Consider the following 18,845-nt stretch of genomic DNA (forward strand, 5'->3'; position numbering starts at 1 on the left):
ATGACCTGGACTAAAAGCTTCCATTTAAAGGTTCCCTCCTTCCTTCCTGCTGTTTTGGAGGTTTTGCATGATGCACAATATTTCATATAATATATTAGTTATTTATCATACAGCTAATTTAAAATGAGAATACTCATCAGGTAATAATTCTTTATGTTTATTTGTGAGACACAAACAATATCACTCAACATTATCAAGCAGCAAGTTAATACAAAAGTAGATCACTTTTTTTTTTTTTAACGAACACCATTTTACAACATAGACTTTTTTTGACACAAATGGAGAAGCAAACACACACACGTATGCACGTACACACACGTACACACACACACACTTATGATCTTAAAGCAGCTCTTGCTTTGTCCAAGATGTCTTTTCTTATCCTTGGGTAGTTTGGATGTGCATCCAAGACCTGAATAAATGAGACAGGGTTAAAGCTTTTGTTGACAGGTTTTGCTTGATTTAGATCAATCCATAATTACCAATAATAAATAATCGTGTTTACTCACTTTGTGACAAACATCTATTGCATCCACATGTCTCTTTGCCTTCAGATAGTTGAAGGCAAGTTTGTAACCTTTAACAGAGATACAAGAGATATAAATGAAGGCCAAGAAAATTTAAAATCAACATCAGGAAATGTGAAAGTCTATACACATACCAATGGTTGGGTTGGTCTGATTGCCGTATTTCCAAGCCATTTCATAATTCATAGCTGCATCCCTGAATGATTGCTCCTTCTCCATGATGTAACCCATGTATTCATATGCTTTGCAGCACGACTGGAAAACAGACAACTGTCACATTCAAGATGAGGTTGCAACAGTACTACTCCTAGGGCTGGTTTCCCAAACAGGGTTTAAGACAAGTCATGGATATGTTCCTTAAAATGGAAAATCTCTATTTAAAATGCTATATGGTCCAGGACTAGGCCTAATTCCCGTCTGGGAAATCAGCCTCTAATGACACCATCAAAAATTGCTCCTGATATCTTGATCCAAAAACCGCAACAACAGTAGCTGAGGCCAAACCAAAAAATGTGCTAGCAAATTAAAAATAAGATTACAGACTAACAGGGTGACACTGTGATCAGTTCTTACAATTAATGCAAAGTTTTACTGTTTTTTTGTTACTACCACCACTAGATGAAAACCGTGCTCATGTTCTTTGTTAACATATTATGTGTCCATATAAACACCAAAGGGTAATTTTGGATATTATAATAAATAGTTTCAGTATGTGAAGGGAAGAATTTTTTATTAAATGATAAATCATATATTCTAATTCTCTCTTTACAAAAACAAGTTTTCAGGATTGAGATAGCTGGATAGCATTAAGAATTCAATTATAATAGAATTAATATTAAGTTTGCCCAGTATTTGAATCTTTTAAATAATTCTTACTTTTTTTTTTACAGCTTTGTAGCTTCTTACTGATTAACTGAAACTTGTGAATGAGCACAGAACTAACATTTTAGAGCCATTTTATACATATATCTGCTAACAAATATAAATCTGGATTTATATTATTGAAATCACTGATTCCAATCTTTTCAATGGAACAGTACATCACACAACAGACGTTCTCCAAGTTTTTCCAGCAGGACATTTTCCTTCTAAGACAACCTTATTGTGGCGCAGGCAGCGCTTCAGGAGCTCTCCTGCCATGTCGTATTTCCCAGACTGGATGTAGATGTCTGCCAGGAGCAACCAGCTTTTCTCAAACTCGTCTGCATCAATGATGTTCCAGTTCATCTTGGCAATACGTTTGAGTTGATTCCTGGCTCGTGGAGTCTGTTTTAGGATCATGTAGGCTGTGGCCATAGCCAGCAGTGCAGGAACGTGGTCTTTCTGTAGTGTAAGAGAGTGTGGAAGAAATCAGTTCCTGGTAGGACATACACTATATGGTTAAATGGTCATACTGTAGCTTAATTGTAAAGCTTGAAACTATCTGCAAAATTACTTTAGTTTTTTAATTTGTGTAAAGTTTTTGTCTGCAGTAAATATGGTCCTTGATTACTTGCATAAAAAAAAAAAAAAAAAAAAAAAAATGACTGACAGTAATGAATTGTGTGAAACAGGCTGATCGTAATGCTCTATTTAACTGGTGTTGAGTAGGTTTGCTGCTCAATGAAAAGCAAACATACAAATTTGGAGCAAGGATCTAGTTGTGTTTGCACTAAAAGCTCATTGTGCAAATGTGTGCCCATGGGTGTGTGGGAATTTACACATTGTATGAACAATCCACCCTGTCAAACTGCCATTCACACACCTCACTGTTTGCGATCTCAGTGAACACTCCTAGGGCTTTCTCCACGTTGGCCTTCTGCTTGGTGGCCAGGTAACAGTAGTGCTCAAGAATACGTAACTGCATGTGGCCCTGAGGGGTCTGTGGCTTCAGCTCCTTTAGCAGCTTCTCAGCTGTTCGTACAGCCAGTTGCTCCGACTCCTGCTTTTCTGTGGAATTCCTGATATTATAAGAAATTATAAAACAGTGCTTAACTCCTCAAACTCAAAGGACCCTTCAGCAGATCAAGATCTAAATTCCACACCCTTGTAATACTTTACAAACTTTACAAAGTTTCATAGTAGTTATTGAATAATTTGTAGTAGTAGGGGAATAATGACATTATTATTATTATTATTATTATTATTATTATCATCATCATCATCATCATCTTAGGGTAACTGAACAATGCACCTACATTTAACACCTACACCTACTGTTAACATACATCACACACATTACTATAAAAATGTTGACAAAGTTTTATGCACACCTAACAGTCACCTTTTACATTTTTACTAAAAAAAAAATTAGAATAGGGGCAAGTGTAGTTTCATACTTGTCTGTATTTTCAAACATTACTTTGTTGGTAAACTGTACATATTTTAATATTTAGATGTGCATTCTCTGTTAAAAATTAAAAAAAAAAAGGCCAATCACTGGGAGATTTTGATCCATGGCAATACCATGGTCATCTGTGGCTGTGAGTCTAAAAGAGCCTAACTGGTCTTGCTCTTTATAGGTGGGTAGGGTGGCCCTACTGCTCTTAATCACACACCTGATTATAGCCAGTATAGGCATCTATTAGCATAACAGAATTGGCAGTTGTTGTTCTCCTTTACGCATGTTGAGATGCCCAATGTTTTCATTAAGAGAGGTCAAAAAGGAGCCATGTTTTAAAGAAAAGACAACAACAATTATGTGACACAAATGTAACTTCCGCCTTGAAACCATCTGGGCAATAAACACACACAAACATGCCCACACAAGTAACAACACAGTGGACAGTAAGCACACATTCCCGGAGCAGTCGGCAGACTAGTGTGGTGCTCAGGGAGCAGAGAGGGTTAAGGGCCTTGCTCAGGGGCCCAACAGTGGCAGCTTGGTCTCAAACACTCAACCCTGTCCTCAATAACAATGCTCTAACCACTGAGCAACCACTGCCACCAGAAAATCTCCCACAGGAGGCACATGCTTATCTTCACTTTCATAACCTGACATTGAGTGTTAGGGTAATGAAAGAGGTCTTTAAATCATTGTGAAAAATTCTTCACAAATTCTTATCAAACATTTATACATCACCAAGCTTAAGCACAGGGTCACAAGGTGAGCATACTGCAAATATATTACTTTGTGTCTCTCATTAATTTATGCGCCTTGATGAAGAAAGAAAAAGGTAAATAAACATCAACTGCTTATATAACAAACAGTATAATACAAAACCGATGGGGTACCTTTTCTTCTTTCTGTGTATCTGAAAGAATACTCTAGAGTCAGGCTTTTTGTCAGACTGTAGTGCGTTTTCTTACCCCATGTCTCCATCCAGGTTCTCGAACACCTCGCCTCCCATAGTCTCATTATCTGGGTTCAGGCAAATCTCGATCATGTTGTACACTGCATTCTGTCCCCAGTCATTGTCCTTGCGGGCCTTATTGAAGTGGCGCAAGCCATCGTTGGGCTCCCCAGTGTACCTGAAATATACACAAAGATAAATCACCAGCCTTCACTCCCCCAGATGTGAGGTATCCTCATGTTATACTAAGAATGTCTTATAAGCTTATGGAACTACAGGTGATAGTCCAACAATATAAACAAAGACAGTATGTGCAAAGAAATATCTGCATCTCACTGAATTCTACCTAGTATTCTTACCACAGGTAAAGGCCTTTACAGTAGTTGTATCCAGGCTCAAACTTGGCCCTGGGTGAGTGTTTTTCAGCCATCTCCAGAAATCTAGGAACCTCCTCCAGTTTGCCTGCTCTGCGCAGCAGGTCAATCAGTCTGGACAGTGTTGGGTAGTTATCTAAGATGAAGGGGACATGGAAAAGACATTACCAGAAACCCACAGTGGGCCTACACAGAACTCTGTATTTGAGCAGAGTGCTCAAGTTTCCTTCAGTCCTCCCTCATTAACATCGCTCTGATGAGGTGCTGGGTGGAGGTGATGAAAGGTTAGCGGATGGCTTTTGGAAGGGACAGCTAAAACTGTCACACCTGGTTTCCTCTCTAGCAGCTGCTGGAAGTGGAAGACAGCCTGCTCGTAGTCTTGTTTCCTGAACATCAGATCAGCCATCATCTAGGGGCATACATCACAGAGACAGATCTGTTGATTTCACTGCAAACAAGAAAGTTAAATAGTAAGGTACTGTACAGAGACTAACCAGTGTTGCAGATTCATTGACTTGGTCATTCTTTAGGATGAGACTGCACTGCTGCTGACAGGCCTCAACATCATCCAGAGTTAGATACAGCTGGGCTAGCTCCAGCATCACCTGGTTTATAAGAAAGGCATTTTAATTATTAAACATGATAAGACAGTGTGAAGTTGTAATTAATTTATTCCAGAAGACTTTACAGCTTAAAAGGGTGCACGATTCCACAAAAAGTGCATCAGTGCCATCAGACCCACACGGAGGACTAAAAGGGTGTTGTGGAGCTCCTGGGATGCAGCTGCAGAGAGACAAGCACACTGCACACACTGATTCAGCCGCACTGACCTTGCTGTCACTCTCGCAGTACACAAGCGCTTCTTTGTAGAACTTGACAGCTCTCTCGTAGCCGCGCTGGTTACTGCAGTGTTTGGCGATTTCGGCGCAGATCTCGGCAGCGAGCTGCTTTTGCATGGGCACAGCATCGGGCTGCTCCAGCTGAACGCGCTTCAGCACCTTCGCCTGTACGTCCCTTGCCTGAGCAAACACACAAAATGTATTTATTTGGCTCTAATAACAATCTGGGGGGTTGCAGGTCAACTTGAATAGTTTGAACTGTTAAAGCATAAATATATATTTTTAAATATATCATTTTTGGAGCATGAAACCTGTTCTACTGGACTTAATTAGTGTAATGAACAAGTAAATGGAAAATGCATATCCTTTATCGGGATCTTAAAGTAATCCATGAAGCTGATCATAGAATCTTTTCTTATAATGAAAGACTGTTAAATGATAAGGCTGCAGGTCAAACGCTTAAGTGATGGCTTGTCCCACATCAGTACCAAAAAAATGGTAGGAAAAAAAAGAAGATAATTTAAAATAAATATTGTGTGGTGATTTATCATACGTAAACCATAATATAAATGGGGAGGCAACTTGAATTACTAATACGGACAATATTTATTGAAAAAAAAAAGTGCTACATTTTAACTACTTTTATTAGGTGGTTAAACATATTACTGGGTCAGACTGACCAGGTGCATTACAACCATTTCTTACAATTTGGCATAACAGGAGGGTTTACTGGTTCTTTATAATATACACAGGCAGTTCCATTCAAAGCATGCCAAATGTGACTGGATTTAGTTGGAGTTGGATCATTATATTGACTGATGTCTTTCCAGTGTTGAAGCCTGCCATAAGAGACTCAAACAAACAAAGATACATCATAATGAGGACAACAGAAGCTCATACTATAAAGAGACTTACACGATGTAAGGAAAGCAAAGCCTCATCATTTTTATTGACTTTGCTCTGAATCTTGGCCAGCAGTACAAGGTAACGACAGTCTTCAGTTAGAAATGGCAGTTCATTCACTAAAATACAGAAAAAAACAAAAAAGAGAATTAACTAACAGAACCGATAAAAACATCTAGCAGTAGTGAAGGGAATTAGGACTGAAATGGACTGAAACTCTGTGCTTGTTATTCAGGCAGTCATCTTTAGATGCATTATTTAGGAACTAGCATGAATTATTTCAGAACTACTATGAAAGAAATAAGTAATGATGGTCTTATGAAAGCCTTAAGGGTTTACATTAAATAGTAATAAATGGTTCTGTGCAAGGTTGTTGTGCTTTAGTAAGCTGGAACTGTGTGTGTACATGTAGGAAATTCTCACCAGGGTCATGTGTGAGAGCCTCATGCAGAACTCTCTCACAGCGCTCATACTGTCTCAACTTCATAAGGAGCTCGGCCAGGTCATAGCACAAGAAGTTCTGCTGACCACTCTTCAGAGCTGCCTCATAGTAGTTTATAGCCTGTGAAACAAAAACACTTTCAGCACAGTCCTACCAAAGCTAGACCTAGATTCCTAGCATTAGTTAGTGGTTTCTGACAGAGCAGCTGCACTTTATCTGTGTATTTAGCTCCTTATGCAATTGTGTGAAGGTGTATCTATTTTGCTTTTTCAGGTCAGAGCAGTCCCATTGTTGTCTCATTTATCCCATAAAGTCAAGCTGTCAAAACATCATGTTGAATATAACCTATTCAGGCCTGCATTTTTCACTTCTAGTCAAGAAAATGTTTGTTTCCAAATGAGTACATATATTCTGAAGCGTAAGCTGGTAGCCGAACCAACACAAGTATATTTATCCTGCCTGATCCTCCCTGATGAGTACAGGCTCTTTTTTAATTAGTTGAGCAGCACAAACAAAAGACGTCAGATGGGGGGGGGGTACGTTTGTTGATAAAGAACTTTGAAGAACATGAAGTTTGTGTATACTTTTCAGGAGAGGATGTTTTGGTGAACAGAATGCTGGGAAAGTTTTTCTCCTTGTGCTTACCTTAACATAGTTGTGGGTCTTGACAAGAGCTTTTCCAATCTTGCTAGCCACAGCACCATCTTTAGGGTTTCTCTTCAAAGCTTGTTCATAGACTTCAATGGCCAGCTCAGGCTGTAAGCACATACAATTAAATTCAATTATATTCAGACTCGATGCTGGAGCTTTTGGCTTTGAGACATTCCTGACTGAGCTATTCCTCTGAAGGAACATAACTCACAAACGTTTACGCGTTTATGCGTTTACTACAGTGTAAATATTTGGACAAAAGTTAGGGCAAGCACTTCACAACCATATGCTGCCATATAGCTCAATTCAATTCAGCCATGTAGTTACCGCCCCTAATTATCTATTAACACAGCTGTTTGAGCATGGGTGCAATATTTACAATTTTTGAAAACTAAATATGTACAATATAAAGGCAACGAAAACAGCGGATATGCTTTTTTGAGAGAGACTTGATATAGGAGTCCAAAGAGACACTGGAGTTTGATACAGATGGAGGAGGAAGCAGGGGAGAAGACGGCTTTAGTTATGTGAGTATATAGAAGGTTGTGTTTATTTAAGCCTGTGCAATTAGCTGACAGAGTCAGATGATTACAGGTCAGTTAATATTACTTATAAGGTTAATATTAATACAGATTAATACTGATTAACATACATGTGTCCACTTCATTGTGATAATCTACATCAGCCTAAAATAAGAAGTCATCTACAAGTGGAGAAAGTAAAAACAAGAATTTAATGTGTTTTTTTTATGCTATGACCCATGAATTGATCTGACCAAAACCATTTTTGGAATTTTGGCATACAACTGTACAATCCCAAGGATCGTAATAATGAAATAGCAAGTAGGTTAGCCCTTACGAGGGCAGATTTGTGATAGAATAAGCTAGCAGGTGGAGGCGTTAAATGTTAAAACAAGTACAGGGTCACTAGGGGTTACTTAATACCAACCTCTTGGATGTTTATGTAAGCATCTCCTAACAGAAGGAATGTATGAGAGCTGGGCATCTTTTCCACCAAATCCCTGATAAAAATAGAGGTACATTTAGAATGTAAGAAAATGTGCATGCGCGGTGCCATTTCTTAAATGTGAGTGTGTTCTCATATTTGATGCTTGTACAGGTTGTAATAAATTTTAGCCAAGACCTGTCAACACCGAAGCTGAAGATAAGAGGAAGACCTGTAGGCCTCATAGGTGACAACTAAATGAAGCACTTAATGCAATACATACAAATTCACAACATGAATGGGCAAGCTCAACATTCCTTAACATTTTACTCTCTGTGAACTTCTTTCACCATGAATAAGAACCAATGGACTTTTACACATTGTTTAATAAGACCAGCTTCTATCCCACCATGAATGTCTGCAATATTGTACTTTAAGAACTTACTGAATAAATTAGATTTTACTGAAACCCCAAAAAGTCAAACCCTAGATTAAAAACTCAACTAGGTGTTACAGCAACATGGCAAATTGTGTCTTGGTTGCACTGTTGTACTACACTCGGTTGCAATGTGATCAATGTAGATCATGTTATACCATGTGTGCATCAGAGGTCCAGTAGGTAGTTTTCCCTTTACCTGTAGCAGCCAACATACAGACGTTTCTCCCTCCGGTGGTTTAGGTAAATGTCAGCCATTTTCTCTTTGGCCTGCACATAGTAGGGCTGGTCCTGTGCAATGTTCCTGAGCATGCTCAGTGCGAGCTCTGTGTCTCCACGCAACAGTGCGAGGTCGGAGTTAGCGATGGTGACCCGCAGCTCCTCAGGAGTGCCCGTGAACTCGTTTATTGCATCCTGCATCACCTTAGCTGCCTCATGCTGCAGTTATCACAAGAAACATAGTAAGCAGAGACGGTTCCCCATGCAAAAAGTAAATAATAATGTATACACATCAAAATATATTCTACTAAGTTAGTCATGGGGAAATTCCCATCATTATCCCATTAACCTCAGGTTTCTGTGCAAATAATTTTATTTTGGCAAATGTTACCTGTTCTCCATTGAGCCAGAGTGCCTCAGCCAGCTCTAGATAGACAGAAACACAATCTGCAGCACTGAGCTCCACTCTTCTAGCCTTGCTTTTGGCTCCGAATCCAGCTCTCTTCACGCCTGGCAGACTCATGGCCAACTGCAGTGTCTGAATGGCCTCCTGCAGCTCGCCCATCTTCCTCTGAGCCTGGGCTTTAATCAGGTGATAGAGAGGATGTTCCCTCACCTGACCAACACAGAGACAGAGGAGAGCAGAAGGTCTTTATGTGGGACCTGAACGGACAGATCTAATACTTATACAAAACAATAATCTCCACAGGGAGTCTTTACAATTTTAAATTAATAGTTTATATTAATTAAAAAAATCAACTTTGTACAATTGTTCTACTTCCCAAATATAGGCAATTAGCCAGGACAGTTTTGTGCTTTTTTTTTTTTAAAGATTTCTTTCCAAAGTATTTACAAATCCAGTAGAAATTCAGTGTGTCTCACAGCTGCATTATGCAGTAATTGGCATTTCTTGCTCCTGGGCTCCCCCTACAGTTAGGAAGTGTAAATTCATGCTTTAAGCCATCCCTAAAGGACAAATGGTGCACGCATTTTTGGATAAGCTGAGCGATACAGATCAGTCACGAAATAAAGGGGAAAAACAGACTGACACAGTAATATTAATATTAAATAATAGCAATATTACAGTAATATTACAGGACTTTACACAAATTAAATGCATAACATTTTTAAAAAAAAAGGTAAAATGATAAATTGATGTTAGCAGCATATCGAGCCAGGAGTTTTTAGGGTAAAAATGCAACATAAATATTGCTTTAACAGTGAACCCCCAATCATAACAGCATGTCAACAAACTGACACAATCAACTGCGTATGTAGGAATGCAGTTCATACAGTGCTAATTGCTGTACATATGCTTTCATTATTGTTACCTAAATTAGTCTCTTACCTCGTAACAGAAAACACATGTTGGCTAACAGATAACACTTGGGGTAAAAGACAAACTGTGCATGCTTACAAATAGCATATACAAAGAAGCATATACGCTACTGACAAAAAAACCCTTAAAAAAGTTTTCACCTCAAAGTTGTGGCTGAGACAGAGCTCCAGCGATTGGGAGGAGAGTTTAAAATTGCCCTGCAGGAGATGGATCTGTGCCATGAGGAGGTGAGCGTCAGCAAAAGAGGGCTTCTGATCTAAACAGTGCTGCAGACTGCTCTGTGCTGCCTCTGTGTCACCTAAAGGATCAGACATGAATGCAGTCAATAAATAATGTTGACAAGATCAACAGAAGCTTTTAAAAGAACTGATGTTGGTTTTGAAAGCATCCTGTCTAACCCGAAACATTCACCTGACAGGAACCTGACTTTTGCCATTAGAAACACAGCCTGGAGGAGTCCAGGGACAATCTTGACCACTGTGTCCAGCACAGAGGCACAGTGCTGCAGCTGAGGTGCAGGGGCCTGGCCTTGGGCTGGAGGCTGAGAACAAAAACAAATATAAACATCAGTAACACACAAAACAATTAAACACAGATTTGTTCAAGGTTAGAAAAAGGAAGAGTTCACCTAACACTCAGATTTATTCCCCCCCTTATGGAAAACATAGTTAATAACCCAGGACATTTGGGCAAGACATTCTAATGTTTGCTACTCTTAGTCTTGCAGTAAAATAAAAGAACTGTTTTGTGATCATCCAACATCCTGACCTCACTAGCGCTCTTGTTGCTGAATGCAATCAAATTCTCACCCAATACTCAAAAATCTAGAAGAAATGCCTTCCCCAGACAGTTACTCTAATAAATGCAAGATAAAATCTTTAAAACCCTTGATTTGAGAAGAAAAAGTGAATAAGCAGGTGTCCCAATAAGTTTGCCCATATAGTGTACATTGAAAGCAGATTCCCTAGTTAGCTACATTAGCCTTGCAGCTCCAGTGCAAACCTAAAGAAGCAATTTTTGCACACCGAATACTATGGCCAACTGACCGTGTTTGGAATTAGAGGAAACCGGCCAATTCGATTTTATGGTGAACTAGTTTTTTTAAGAAGCCCAACAGAATCCTAAAAGCTGCATGGGGTGGAATGAAATACTGTCTCTTTAGTAAACACTGGGTTAACAAAGGAGGAATGCAGGATAGCCACACTAACTGCTAAGAAACCATTAGGGATGTTTTCCCTAATGTGAAAAGAGTTGCATTATTCCTCTGCTGCAACCCCATTCACCACCATATTAAAACTAATGGAGCGCCTATAATATATATTGTAAGGGCCACCAGAATAGTAGCTTAAGGATCCTGAAATTCGCAGCTTGGATATTCATTTTGGCTGATTCTTGGTACACAGGCTGCTATTAGGGGACTTCTCTTTCAAGGAAAGTACATTGTTGAAACACTCATCAGCATTGGTCATATCCATCAACCAATAACAAGGTCAATGAGTGTGCATAATGAAACAGTGGTTGCTGTAAATGCATATACTTCAAGTACAAAGACCTTGGCAGGGCAGAGTGCCAGGTACTCCTTTGCAATCTCCAGAAGGAAGTCAGGGTTGAGTTTCTCATAGTATTCTACACTCAGCGGTAGACCCTGAAGAGTGGAGAAGTGTGTGTCCACAGTGTCATTTAACAGGTTGGTTACTTCATCCTGAGATTTCCGTTTTTTAATGGCCAACACTGCCCGCAAAAACAACAGCTCCTAAAACACACACAAACAAAAACACACAGACACACACACACACACACACACACAATAAAATATAAAATGGTAGTCCAAACTTAAGGCACAAGATTAAATGGAGATATCATTGAATATTATCTTAACTTACATTGTGGAGTCTGTCATTATGTCTACCACAGATTTAACTTGAGAAGGTTTTTACACACAACAGCACAAATTACATAAACCATCACTGACCTACATCATGACCACTTGTTTATCAAGTCATTAAAGTCTTTCATTACACCGTGTTCTCAGTTCTGCAGTTCAGCTGAGTGCATACTGTGTCTGACTGATGTCACTAAGAAGAGCCGTAGCTGCAAGTAGCAGACGTTACGCACTGTGGATGACTCCATCTAAATAAAACACCAGTGGCTGCGTCAGTCTCTGCTGTCTCTGGATGATTTGCAGAGGACTGCCTGTGCAATTCAACAAAATGAGCCACTGCACTTGTATGATTCAGCATTACCCAACTCTCCTGACCTTAAACAAAGAAGATAAGGCAGTGGAATAACTAACATGAAGAAACTCTGAAGATCTAAAGAGATTTCAGAAGCAGCTACAGAGATTTCATTAAAGAGCTGAGAACCTGATTTATTTCTTTGTGGGGGGGGGTGATGGTTCTTGACACTCTCAATTCACTTAAAATCTCTGTTTTATATATATATATAAAATTTTTCTCAGAGAAATATAAATAGAAAGAAAATCTGAAACAAAAGTTTGGTGTCTCACCGCTGATTTGCCGATAGACTGTTGGATTTCAGTGAGGAACTCGAGCTGATGTTCTGCGTCCTCCAGATGCCCCTCGCTCAGCTGGCACCGAATAATACCTGCCAAAGACAAAGGCTTAGTTCAATTTAGGAAGAACCAATAAACAGTGGACACTCTGAGAAACATAAACTGCTGACATAAAGCCAATGATTGTTTCAAAACAACTCAGTCGTTGAGCCCCAGAAAAGATGGCAAATGATTACAGGTATTCTCAGGAGAAGTTAAATACAGTTTTCAAACCAAGGCAAATCACAGATCTGTAATCTCAACCCAATTAGACAGACCAACCTGCAGTTAGGACAAAACTCCACGTTGTCTTTAAAGCCTGGCAGCTTCTGAATTATTTCTGTGGAAGACACTAGGGATGACTAGATAAACTAGACAGACTGGGCTAACTAATTAGCCTCAGTTTGTCCATGTGGAAAATAAACATCCATAATCAAGGCACCACATGACTATAGAGATATTGTGTTACTTATAGATGAGTTTGCAAATTTGTTAGCGACCCATAGGGTGACAATTTCGACACATTTTTGAGACTGTGTATTATGGTTTGTAGATCAGCATTTCCTGTAACAGTGTATAGTTGGAATCAACAAATCATCATCATCAAAGTATTTAAGTCTGACTCTGTATGTCTATGTCTACTTTACTTTCTCTGACACTCTCTGACAACATCATAAACATAATTAATTTGTGATTTTAGATGGACATTTTTTATCTGGGCTGGAAAATACCTTGGCAATTCAATCCCTCCATCAAGTGTATTGCTAAATAACAACAAGTCCCCTTTTTCCCAGCCCTTTGGGGAGGCATAATACTGGAATTTGGTCTTACCTGTCAGAGCTGAGACACTGCTCTCATCCAAACTCATTGCAGTTTGGTACCACTTTATGGCTTCTTTAGTTCTTCCTTGCAGGACCAGCTGGTAGCCCAGTTCAGTGGCCAGCTCTGCATCACCAGACGCTTGGGAGAACGCTCGCTCCACCATTGTATGGGTGTGCTGTAGCACCTTTTCCGCTCTACCACACTAGAGACCAGGGAGTATTATCGTTATTATTGTTGTTGTTGTTAATATTTTTACTATTAATTAATCTGTACTCTAAGCAATATGTTTCTATATAGTACTAAGAAGCATTTTCTGACTTCGGAACCCATTTCGGTGGTACATAAAAACATTTTTAAAAGGTTCTATGTATAACCATCTACAAAGAACCATAAAAAAATGAAAGGACCATATGGATGCTTAAATAGCTCTTTGCTTGATTAAATTATTCTTTAACACAGAACAATTCTATATACTATTTAAATACTATATTTTATATGAACTGTTAATAACCTTTTTTGAGTCTTTCTAGGACCATTTTTGCATAGACTATAGTGCTAAAGTAAGCTGTAGTGTCAATGATGTTTAAATCCCTTTGAGTTAAGTTTTGGGCTTAGTCTGGGTCTAGGAAAGCCCTGGAAGGAAGGAAAATCTCTTATGTCTTTTCTAAAACAGCACTTTTCTAACATTTCCCAATCTTTAGTTGGATTATTTTTTATCATTAAGATTCTCAGGTAAAGTGTTAAAATTCTAACATCCATTCTCTGGTTGTAACTGTTCAGGTAAACGTCTGTCGAATATGTCCTGCAATCAATAAATTAAAGAATAAAAAAAAAGTTTAATCTTACCACTCGTGTGAACGCTAAAGAAGTTCTATAGAGGAGCTCTGAGTTGTTGGGCTCTTGGGTGTCCATGTTGCTGATAAGGTTCAACAGCTGCTTCACAGACTAGGAAAAAAAACACAAAACTTTAATGGAGTAAAGCATAAATTCACCATTTAAGAATAAAGTATAAATTAACTATTTAGTATAATTTTGGCTACTTTGGCCTTTTTGGCTTTGACTTTAGGTAAAAGTCTCAAACCTCTCCAATGTCTCCCTCTCTGCAGAGCGAGTGCAGTGCCAGCATTCTGAGAGCCTCCAGATTGTCTTTGTCTCGCTGAAGAAGCCTGAAGTGAAAGACACAGTGAATGCTAAATGAAAAACAGAACTTAAAACACACACAGCATACTTGTCACAGAGGATCACTGTTTATTGTTAAAGTAAAGATATGAAACTATAAAGTCATTAAAACTACAAACAGTCTCCAAACCTAGAGCAAGAGCATTCTGAAATTTAAACACATTTATGTAGCAATTGCTTAGAACAACATTTTTTAAGAAACACTTTCAATGTATCTCACATTGGGTATAGTAACACTTGCTGCTGTTGGTATCGGTTTGGGAAAATGATGTATGCTAATTTAAGTGCTTGAAAGAACTTTATAAATCACCCTAAGATGCCGGGACAAAACGCTACACTGTTTTTTTAAATGTCAGCTTTCCTTCACCTGGTGTCTTGACATAGTCCATTAGCACATTGTGTGGAGTTAAGTCTCGTTCCCATTAACTTAAATAAAGTTCTGTTTTTTTATCCTGTAAAGGTACTGATGTGGTGATTCAAGATAACAGAGAGACAGTGACAGACAGACAGACACAGAGAGAGAGAGAGAGAGAGAGAGAGAGAGAGAGAGAGAGAGAGAGAGAGAGTGAGAGAGTGTGTGTGTGTGTGTGTGAGTGAGTGTGTGAGAGAGAGTGAGTCTTTTCATTCATTGAGCCCAGCAGTGGCACTACCAAATCCTAAACCAGCTCTCTCAGAGTGAATGTTCTTTCTCCACTCACACCCCCCCCACCCTGCAGCAGTGCACCCTGGGATATATGTGGCTTTAGCACTCAGCCTCAAAGGCCCTTTTGATTCTGCTTGCCACTGGCCCTAGTCCAATAAGCAGAGGAGAAGAGAACAATGCACCAGTCTTTTAGAACGGATCTGTGGCATCACATTTGATTTTCATTTACACTCGCGCATTGACGGACTCTCAGGGGTTTGCTTGGCCTGGCCTAGTGACTTTGCTGTGTTTTTGTGTTTATCTGCTGAGAAATCAGGCTCTTCGAATGAAAAACAAAGATAGCTGAACATTGTTCATATAAAAGCCAGCCCAAATGACCCCTAAAAAAAAAAAAAAACAACAACAGATAAACACAGCAGCGAATGCTGTTCTACCTCTGAGCGGCATCCACAGTCTGCTCCCATTCCTGTAGGCTCAGCAGAAGCTTCATCTTCTTTACCAGGGCAGGCATGAAGGATGGATATCTTACAATGACTTGGTTAACTGTCTCTAAAGCACCAGAGTAATTCTGTCTGAACTCATAATACTGCACCTGAAAGCCAGCAAATCAGAGTTAGTTTTTTGTTTTTAAAAAAAAAAAAAACACTTAACATTTAAAGCATTACCAAGTACCACCACAGTACAATGAACATCACGTCATATTTGGTTCTATTGTTTGTAGCAGTTACCTTTCCCATTAAAGCAAAAATGTTGATTTTCTCCTTTAGAGCCTCCTCAAAGTACTTTCCAGACTTCTTGGCATAGGCATCTTTACCGGAAGTCAGATCTATCCACCCTTTCAGTACAATCCCCTGAAACACACACAATATCTCCATAGTTAGCTAAACCAAAAGAGTCCAGAATGCATTATGCAATTTAAGACAAAACTACAGCATATATCTAAAGTCTGATTTCAGTCATTAATTACCCTTCTAAACATAGGTTAGGAGTATATGCAGCTGCCCTGTTTTGTTTTTTGTTTTTTTATTGCAGATTATTCATTATAACATAATACAAAATTCCCAAAAGTATCTCAGCGGTACTTGTGCAACCATTTATTAATCATATTTGTGTTAAGTTCTTTTGTGAAACCCAGCTCTTCTTATGTTATCTCTTTGCACTGCCTTTGTGATCATCTTTACATATTTGAACTTAAACAACTGCTAGAAATGAATGAACCGATTTTAAGGTTACCTCAGTGGAGCCACTCAAGATTTTGATCATCCTGTCCACATACTCTCTGGCTTTGTCATTGCGGCCCAGGAGCCACAGAAACATTCCAGCATGGTACAGAGCCTTTGGGCTGGCACTTTTACGATCCTCCTTAACCTTGGCATCAAGCTCTTGAATAGTATCTCTGTCTGAAGTCAGAAACATGTAGTCAAGCCATCACGTCCCTCACAAATGACGGATTCACATATGTCAAATTACCAACTGAATTAAACTCTACCTGGGTGAGGTCTTTTCTTTTGGGCATAGACCAGAGCCATAAGTGTACACAAAGACACATCTTTCTTGTCCTTCACCTGTTCCAGCTCCTGAATGGCCTCCTGCACACGGTCTACAGAATAAAAGTGTTAAATTCTTCCACACAGAGAATTTGCACACTGTAATTTAAGCTGTAACATAAAACCAGATCTTGACATACTGATTTTTTTTGGTTTGTTTGATCTTTTTACTTTTTATTAACACTACATTTCAAAAATAGTGAATGTTATAGCCATAGCATACAACAGCACGTGCCCATGTGGGGAAGAATATTTACATTTTATTTTATGCACCTTTCACGTGGTATACAGGACCTGATATTTAACTGCAATGCATGTCATGTGCTGGGTGTTTTAGGCTTTGACCAACTGGACATAAAAAGGGGTCTTGTAGGTCTTTCTAAACATTAAAATTTGCAATATTTTGTCTGGTTCCCTTAGCGTAGTGCAGTAGTATTCACAAGCATGGGTTTATTATCTTCACTAATGCTAACTTCAATATGATCTGATAACATGGTACTGTATTGCAATCACTACCACCCAGTACTACTATGAAGGACTGTGTTGTAGGAATTAAAAATAATAATTAAAAAACATTTAAACAAAACCCCTAAATAATCAAGATTAAAAATATATATTTAGAAACTTCAAAAGTCTCTCAATTTAATAAAGAGTTCCCTCGATTTAATTAAAGGTTCCACTCTAAACTGAAGGAACTTTTAAACTGAGGCAGCGTTTGAAGTCTCTGAATATTATATTTCTGCCTTGATACTTTAGGGGCTCTGTAAACTCATGAACCCAAAGTGAGTAGTTTTTAGAACCACAAATTTCAAAGTCCAAGTCAGCTTTATTGTCAAAACTGTGACATGTACAGGACAGACACAGGATTTTGGTGCAACAAAATAGACATTAAACATTTAAATAACTATTACACATTAAATAACAAAAAGAAAGAAATGGTAATTTACTCATTTGTAAGAATGTATGAGTTTAAGCTATGTAAACTATTTAGTTTGTATAAATAAATAGAGGTCCCTGACATTGACATCAGAAGTAAAGTGCCATATGCGTGTATGAATAAAGTTTATGTACAGACGTCCCTGAAATGACATAAAAAGGTAAAGGGACATATGCAGCAGATTAAAAATCTGGGTATGGTCAGTGCAAATTGGAGCTTGTAGACTCCTAAGGTGACGTGTGCATAACCAGTTCTTGATATGCAGAGTTTAGAGACAGGCCTGAGTGTCATGTTCATGCTCATGTAGCACAGAGTGATGTGTGACATTTCTAAGGATACTTAGCTACTTACCTTGCATGAGAAGCCCATAGGCATGGAAGAATATGAAGACTGGGTCGCTGGTGAATTTCCTTTGGGCTTCACTTGAAACATTCAGGACATGACTGGAATACTTCTCTCGGCAGTGATATATAATCAAGGCCTGGAAATGTTAGACATTAAGAGGGCATGGTTACACTTAGCTAGATAGATGTCATCCTAAGAAAGACACAGGAGACAGGACGGCAGGCTAATTGTATGATATAGCAAAAGAAAGCAAACAAGACGCGAGAGGGGCTGTAGCAGTTATTCTCAAGCTAATAAATGACCAGCTAGCTAGCTAGTGTCCCTGAGACCGTCGTTTAAGCCACTGGATCAGAGCAGCAGGAAACCTGCCATCCTTTTTGCTCTGCTAGTGCTAACTTTGCCATCCACCGAAGGTAGCGCTAGCCGACGTCCGTTAAAATGACATTTCCATGGGCTTGACTGGAGCTAGGTTAGCCACTTACCAGTGTTAACTCTTCGTCCTCTACGGTAGTCATGTTTGCGCGCTTTTACGTTCACAAATGATCACGTACTGACATTTCACTGACATAACGGAGCACCACAAACACTTTCTTTTTTCACTCAGTTTTCGCCATCTTGGAGATCATGCACGGCGTCCTGGTAACCAAACAACCACCGCCATTTCTGTCTGGAATAAGGGAAGTGGATTAGTCCCCCTTGACGTTCTTCGTGAGTCCTCGTGGTGGCGCCATGTACCTTCCAGATTCGCACCACCAGTTGCGGTGCAGGGACTCCTGCGTGCTCGTGAACGCAAGCCGCCACACGCAGGCTTTCTCAGTGAGCAGAGATGGGGGGGGAGGCTGTCCCCCTCAACTGCTGTAGTATCCTCCGCATT

General features: G+C 39.2%; 1 protein-coding gene across 1 annotated transcript; it reads right to left on the minus strand.

The window, feature by feature from the left end:
* Positions 1-141: 141 nt before the first annotated feature.
* Positions 142-18,628, minus strand: ttc21b (tetratricopeptide repeat domain 21B). The gene is made up of 29 exons (XM_072685754.1): positions 18,454-18,628; positions 17,978-18,107; positions 16,632-16,742; positions 16,376-16,542; positions 15,871-15,993; positions 15,577-15,734; positions 14,402-14,486; positions 14,167-14,265; positions 13,330-13,522; positions 12,454-12,551; positions 11,500-11,700; positions 10,359-10,488; positions 10,088-10,245; positions 9,000-9,224; positions 8,589-8,827; positions 7,957-8,029; positions 7,003-7,113; positions 6,339-6,477; positions 5,928-6,034; positions 5,004-5,192; positions 4,668-4,778; positions 4,501-4,582; positions 4,159-4,309; positions 3,816-3,977; positions 2,272-2,467; positions 1,626-1,850; positions 662-782; positions 510-577; positions 142-412 (listed from the first exon to the last, which is right to left on the minus strand). Exons 1-29 carry the CDS (start codon positions 18,484-18,486, stop codon positions 335-337), a joined length of 3,963 nt encoding a protein of 1,320 aa, XP_072541855.1. The 5' UTR covers positions 18,487-18,628; the 3' UTR covers positions 142-334.
* Between the last annotated feature and the right edge of the window lie 217 nt (positions 18,629-18,845).

This window comes from Salminus brasiliensis, chromosome 8, assembly GCF_030463535.1.
Source record: "Salminus brasiliensis chromosome 8, fSalBra1.hap2, whole genome shotgun sequence".
Classification (NCBI taxonomy): domain Eukaryota; kingdom Metazoa; phylum Chordata; class Actinopteri; order Characiformes; family Bryconidae; genus Salminus; species Salminus brasiliensis.